This window comes from Octodon degus, unplaced genomic scaffold, assembly GCF_000260255.1.
Source record: "Octodon degus isolate 3935 unplaced genomic scaffold, OctDeg1.0 scaffold00097, whole genome shotgun sequence".
Classification (NCBI taxonomy): Eukaryota; Metazoa; Chordata; class Mammalia; order Rodentia; family Octodontidae; genus Octodon; species Octodon degus.
In genome coordinates, this window is record NW_004524673.1 from 8,764,858 (window position 1) to 8,771,950 (window position 7,093).

A 7,093-nucleotide genomic window follows, 5' to 3' on the forward strand; every position below is an offset into this window, starting at 1 on the left:
GGAGAACGAACCACAGACCCCTGGGCCTGCCTTAGCTTGCCTAAGCAGGCTTTTTAGACCACTGAGCTATCTTGCCAGCCCCAGACTTCTTTATTTGGGCCTCTGGGAAATAGAATAACTGAGGAGAGAAGTGGCTGAGCAGGGTCATTAGAGCTAGAATGATGGAGAAATTGTTATTACTTCTCACATTTCTTTCTTAGAACCTGAAAGTACCTGTCAAACAGAAATTATCTTAAAATCTTGCAAATCTGTAAGATTAATATATTTGTTAACTTTTTTAAACTGTTCAACAGTAAGCAGTATTTCTTCCCTCATATAGAGAAAAATGCACATAGTCTGTAATAAAAGAAATTTTGAATTTTGTTCTCGGTTTAGGAAGGTTTATATACCACACCACATTTAAAAAATCTTAGGGCTGATGAGATAGCTCAGCGGACTAAGTGCCTGCTTAGGCAAGCGCAGGGACCAGGGTTCATCTCCAGCACCACATGTTACACCAGCCCCGCCCCTAGGGGCATAAAGCAGCCACTGAGACCTGGCATGGTGGCACACACCTGTAATCCCAGGGCTGAGGAGGCTGAAAACAGGAGGATCACTATGAGTCGGAGCTGTACCAAATACATATTAAAACAAAAACAAAAAACTTAGATTGTAACTTCCTATAGAAACATGCATTTTTAAATAGTTTAATCCTTAACAAGATACAACCTTTGGTACTTATTTTTGTTTTAGTGCATACAACAATTTAGATTTCTAAGTTTTAGGTATTACAAACTTTGCTATTATAAACTTGGGTACACATATATTTGTGTTATATGGTACTTTTAATTCTTTTGGAAAAATACCAAGAAATAGAGTATCTAGAGTCTAATGAAACCCCTAGTCCTAGTTTATTGAGAAATCTCCATACTAATTTCCACAGTGGTTGTATCAATTTACGCTCCCACCAACAGTGGAAAAGGGTTCCTTTTTCCCTACAACCCTGCCAACATTTGCTATTGGTTGAGTGTGTATGTATTTATTTATTATTTATTTTGTATTTACTACAGGGTCTACAGGATCTCACTACACAGATCAAACTTGTAGTGATCCTCCTGTTTTCAGTCTCCCAAGTGCTGGGATTATAGGCATGTGCCACGACGCCCAGTCTCAATCAACTTTTCAGTGTGCTTGGGAATGGGCTTGGCACAGCACATCAGGATCGAATCCAGCCCCTGTGTCTGCCTAAGCAGGAGCTTTAATCCACTGAGCTATCTGGCCAGGCTTGGTTGAGTTTTTAAGAAAAGCTATTGTTTCTGCAGTGATAAGTAATCTCAGCATTATTTTAATTTGCATCTCTTGAATGATCAGTGATGTTGAACATTTTTCCATGTATTTATTTATTGTTTGTACTTCAGAGAAGTATCTGTTCATTTCAGATGCCCATTTTTGGATTGGGTCTTGAAATTTGGCTTCAGTTTTTTTTTTTTTTTTTTTTTTTTTTTTCAATTCTTTCTGTGTTCTATATACTAGTCCTTTGTCTGAAGAACAACTGGCTGAGATGTTTTTCCCCACTCTGTATTGTCTTTTCACTGTTAGTCGTTTCTTTTGCTGTATGAAAACTTTCTAATAAAATGAGATTCCCATTGTTGATTCTTTGTAGTATTTCCTGTGCAGTCAGGGTTTTGCTCATGATGTAAATGCTGTGAGATGGATAAAAAAGATGTGATTTTATATACAATGGCATATTACTCAGCCATAAAGGATAAACTTTTGACATTTAGAGCTGAATCGAAGGACCTTGAGACTATACTCTTAAGTGTAATAAACTGGACACATATGTACAAATATCACAGTGTCTCTTAGACAAGAGAAACTGAAAGTGTAAATAAGAACAAAAATACATAGTTGATGTGGTGAAATAGGGAATAGTTCAAAAGGGGAAGTTGGTGGTGGAAAGGAAAACAAAAAAAATGAGAAAAAAAGGATAAAATGGAAACAGCTTTGTAAATGAGGAGAAGAGTTGAAGAGAAGAGAGAGGAATAGGAAAAAAAGAGGAACTAAGACATATATACAGGTACACATTTGCTATGATAAATATGATCATTGTGTATATCTAAATTATTTCAGTAAACCTAACTTAAAAGCAGAAGTTTATACCTTTGCAAGTTAATTATTTATGTGATATAAATGTAAATCAATATGTTATTATGAGGACAAAAAGAATATGTGAAAGTATATAGTATGATTCATGGCACATAAAATAAATAATGTGAATTATTCTTCCTTTTCCCTATTATAAAAGAAAACTATTTTAAAATTTCTGATTATTCATAAAAATTCCTAAATAGAACACATAGTGGCACATGCCCATAATCCCAGCATTCAGAATGCCTTGGAGTTCAAGACCAGTCTGACAACATGGCAAAACCTTGTCTCAATGAAAAAGAATTTTGGCTTGGCCAGATAGCTCAGTGGGTTAAAGCACCTACTTAGGCAGATGGAGAGAAACCAGGGTTCCACCCCCAGTGTGCCTTGCAGGGTGTGCTGAGACCAGGATTGAGGCTGGGCGTGGTGGCACGCACCTATTTTCCCAGCACTTGGGAGGCAGATAACAGGAGGGTCACTAGGAATCCAACCTGTGTAGTGAGACCCTGCAGACTCTGTACTAAATACATAAAAAAAAAAGTATTTAAAGGTAAAAAATAAATCTTTAAATAAATAAGGTCCAGGGTGTACAGTGGATATTGTGAAATGAGAAATACTTGACAAGCACAAAATGAGTTTGATCCCTGTACCACCAAAAAAAAAAAAAAAAAAAAAAGAAAGGAGAAGAAATTGTTCAAAAGGAAAAAGGAAGTAGGATAGGAAAGGAAGGAAGGAAAAAAAGGAAATAACTATACTACTTGTCTCTCTTACCATACCTTATATTCTGAGTAACTACTTTAAAAATAACAATACTCAATGTATTAACTATTATTATTCTCCTATTATTTTGTTATGAAATTTTGTTTTACTTTTTTCCATTAAAATATCTTTAAATGATTATCTGGAGTTTTATGATGGTTTAAAGTATTTAAAAAATTATTATTATTATTATTATTTGGCAGAACTGAGGATTGAACTCAGACCCTTGTGCTTGCCAGGGAAGTGCTTATTCTACTGAGCCATCTCCCTGGCCCCCGTTTTGTTTTTTTTTTTCAGTAAAAATTATTTTTTCTTAGGCAGATGTGGTGGTGCACATTTGTAATTCCAGGATGCAGGAGGCTGAGGCAAGAGCCTTGCTGTGAGTTTGAGGCCAGCCTGGGCTACATAGTGAATTCATGGCTAGCCTGAACTAGAGTGAGAGGCTGTCTCAAAATAAAATTTTCAAACCCCTAAAACTATTTTTCCCAAATTTCTTTTTCAGGTGCTAGTGGAGACCATGTTTATACATACAGCTATGATGCTCACAGAGAGGATTTTGGTGCTGATGATGCAACAAAACTGGATACCTGGGTTTTTGATAATGTTAAGGTATGTGCTAATAAATGGTTAATCTAGAAAACACATATTTACCTAAAGTATTGAAAACTGTATTATTTGAGGTTTCCTCAGTTTGTATAAACTTTTTATGTGGCACATAGACACATACATTAATTTAGACTAGGTTCAGCTCTGCATAGTAGGAAAACAAATGACTTAAAAGTTCATTTCTGGGCTTGTGAGATAGCTCAGTGGCATAAGCACCTGCCTGGAAAGCTCAAGGACCTGGGTTCATTTCCTGGTACCACAAAAAAAAAAAAAAAAAAAAAAAAATCTTGTTTCTATTTTGGTAAATATAATGCCAAAAGTAGGCAGCCAGTGATTGGTGTTATGACCCAGTGTCCTGAAGTTGTTCTCTATCCTCAGAGCATGAGTTTTATCTGCAGGGTCATCTCACAATCTTAAGAAAATGATGAAATTCAACCATTAGTTTTGTTTTAGACTCATAGTATGAGGATAGAAAGGACCTTCTCTCCTACTGAATTATTTTAGTTGCAACAAAGGTAGTAGTTAAGAGATGTTCTAAATGAGAGATTATGGTGGGACTAAAGTGGTGCAGACAAGACAGTGCGATGTGCTCCAGCTCTAAGTATATTTAAAAATAATAATTTCTTTTTAAACTGTTAGCACTGTCTGTTTTGTTTTCAGTTCATGCCAAAATATTTCTTCAGTCTGTTGCATTTTATTCAGTTAAGTGTATAGTAAAAATGATTTTAAATCTTCATGAAATTAAGGTCCCCTCTCTATAATCTCTTTTGGCCTAACTATAACACAGAAAATAGCTCACTTATTTGAATATAGATGTTTGAGCTGATAACTTTCTGTTGGGAGATATGGAGAACACAGTGGACAATGATACTTTAGTTTTATAGCGATACATTTAATTAAATGTTTCCATTAGCTAGTGCTTCTAGCTGATTTTATGAACTTAAAATTATAATTGATTTATTTTGTTTAGGAATTTTTTCATTCTGCCAGAAACAACCAGTCTTTGTTTGCTAAAATAAATGAAGAAAAAATAGTGTTTTTCTTACACTTATTAGGAATAGATACAAATGGACATGCTCACCGACCATCATCAAGGTAATTTTAATGCTGTGTTCAATTTGATACTGTTTGAATTGTTAAATTATATTTTCTTTGTAATTATAATTTTATAACTATATTTTAATGTAACAGTTCCTGAATTATATGTATTATGAAAGAGTGGTTGAGGTTCTGTGTATTTACACTTGACCTATACCTTGGCTATCTCTTCTTATAAAAGTGTAAGGCAAAAAATAATAAAACCTCTGATGAGAAACTCTGATCTTCAGATCTAAGATGTTCTTTCTATTGCATCAGTAAAATGCATTTCCTTAAAAAAAATCATATGGGTCTGGCCAAATAGCTCAGCAGATTAAAGTGCCACAAGCGGGCACAGGGGCTGGGGGTTTGAGACCGGGCATGGTGGTGCATGCCTTTAATCCCAGCTCTTGGGAGGCTACAGACAGGTGGATCACTACGAGTCTGATCTAGTAGTGAGACCATGAGCACCCTGTAGACCCTTCCCTAAAATAAAAAAAAAAAAAAAAATCATATGTGTTAGCTAATGAAAGGTGTACAGTACCTATATTCCATATTTTTCATTATCAAACCACAGAAAGTATTTTATTTAAAATATCTGTATCTTTTAGAAATATTTTCAATGAGTCTTGAAATGAGTACTTTTATGGGACTAATGTTTACACTACAAAGAAAGATATTCCTTCAGTGTTCCATTTATTCATTACTGTATCTAACAAATAATTGTGTAAATTTTGTCTTTATATTTCCATAGCATTGGGGCTGGGGAGATGGCTCAGTGGAATAAGAAGGGCCTGAGTTCAATCCCCGGTTCCGCCAAAAAAAAAAAAAAAAAGAGAGATAATATATTTCCATAGCATTCCTTAGATATAACACATATTTTTCTTAATTTTGCAGACCATAAGAAAGAGGAAGAAATCATGTTATACTTGTATTCTTTATTCTCAGTGTGGTTTATATAATCCTATTTATTAATTATATTGAGTTAGCTACCAGTAATGAATATATGTTCCCCTTCTTTAGGATTATGCTTTGTTTTAATAGATAGAATATAGTCACATGAAACTATCTTTGTTCAACATATGGTAAACTTAAATATAATGTTTTCAAGATATAGTTTATATCACAAACACATAGGATGGAAATATTCTATTGACACAGTGATGCATATCTGTTAAGGTGGCCATAAAGTATCATTTATTATGTGAGAATGCATTTGAAAGTGATCTTTTTCTCATTTGAGACTTAAAAACAAAATAGTTGATTAAAATTTATTTTCTAATCAGTTTCATCCTTTTAATCATCTCTGAAAACTATTTCAGGTTCTTTTGTTTCACCAAAGTGAAGAAAAAAAACTATTTTCTATGATCTGAATATCTGATTTTAATTTTTTTTTTTTATTTTTTTATTTTTTATTTTTTATTTATTTGAGAGAGAGAGAGAGAGAGAGAGAGAGAGAGAGAGAGAGAGAGAGAGAGTGTGGTGTGTGTGTGTGGCCAGCTCAGCCCACCAGGGGGCGGGGCTGGCTGGCATGTGGTGCTGGGGGATTGAACCGCGGTCCCTGATGCTTTGCCAAGCTTGTTCCAAGTAGGTGCCTTAGACCACTGAGCCATCTCTCCAGCCCCCTGAATATCTGATTTTAATATATTAAAAATTAATTTTACTAGCATTTATGACTCCTGATTTTTAAAGAGTCTATTTTGAATGAATTTGATTTCTGCAAGTTAACTTAATTTGTTCTATTGTTTCTTTATAAATAGGGAATACAAGGATAATATTAAAATTGTCGATGATGGAGTGAAAGAGATTGTGTCTATGTTTAAAGATTTTTATGAAAATGATGAAAAAACAACATTTATCTTTACTTCAGACCATGGAATGACAGACTGGGGTTAGTCTAAGTGATATGTACCTTACAATTAAAGTAATGGTAAATATATGCCATTTCTTGCAAATGCCTTATAATGTTCAGAGGATTAGATATTTTCTAAAATGTAAAGTTTCTAGTTCAAAATAATTGCATAAAGTGTTATTAAAAAAAGGAAAATATTCTTACATTAAGAATATTTTCTAGGGGCTGGGGAGATGGCTCAGTGGAATAAGCGCTTGCCTGGCAAGCACTGGGACCTGAGTTCAATCCCCAGTTCTGTGAAAAAAACCCAAAAACATATATATATATATATTTTTTCTCTAGTTATAAAAAGAATGTATTCACTTTTACATATGAACAAGAAGCAAATAATGTAAAGGAAAAGAAGTACTTGTTATTTACCTAGAATTCAATGTATGTTATGTTAAAGGGGAATGGTATTAAAATGGTAGTAACAATGACCTAGGATTGCAGAAATTCTATCCTACATAAAGTTTGGACCCTCAAATCACAAGATAGAATTTTAGTGAACTGTGTTCCACTTTATAATAAAGGGGTTTTGGGGGCCTGCCCCTTAGCTCAGTTCTTTAAGTGGCTGCTTCAACAAAGCAGTCAGGCTCAGGTTGCTGTGGTTCAATCCCCACAACACAAGCC

The 7,093-nt window shown here is 34.4% G+C and overlaps 1 protein-coding gene across 2 annotated transcripts in view; it reads left to right on the forward strand.

Moving 5' to 3' along the window:
* The window catches only part of Pign (phosphatidylinositol glycan anchor biosynthesis class N), a 150,650-nt gene that overhangs the window by 21,315 nt on the left and 122,242 nt on the right, over positions 1-7,093 (forward strand). For both annotated transcript variants that reach the window (XM_004638265.3, XM_023723157.1), the window contains exons 6-8: positions 3,389-3,495; positions 4,463-4,587; positions 6,330-6,460. In XM_004638265.3, the coding sequence (XP_004638322.1) occupies positions 3,389-3,495; positions 4,463-4,587; positions 6,330-6,460 (363 nt within the window). The remainder of the gene's footprint in view (positions 1-3,388; positions 3,496-4,462; positions 4,588-6,329; positions 6,461-7,093) is intronic.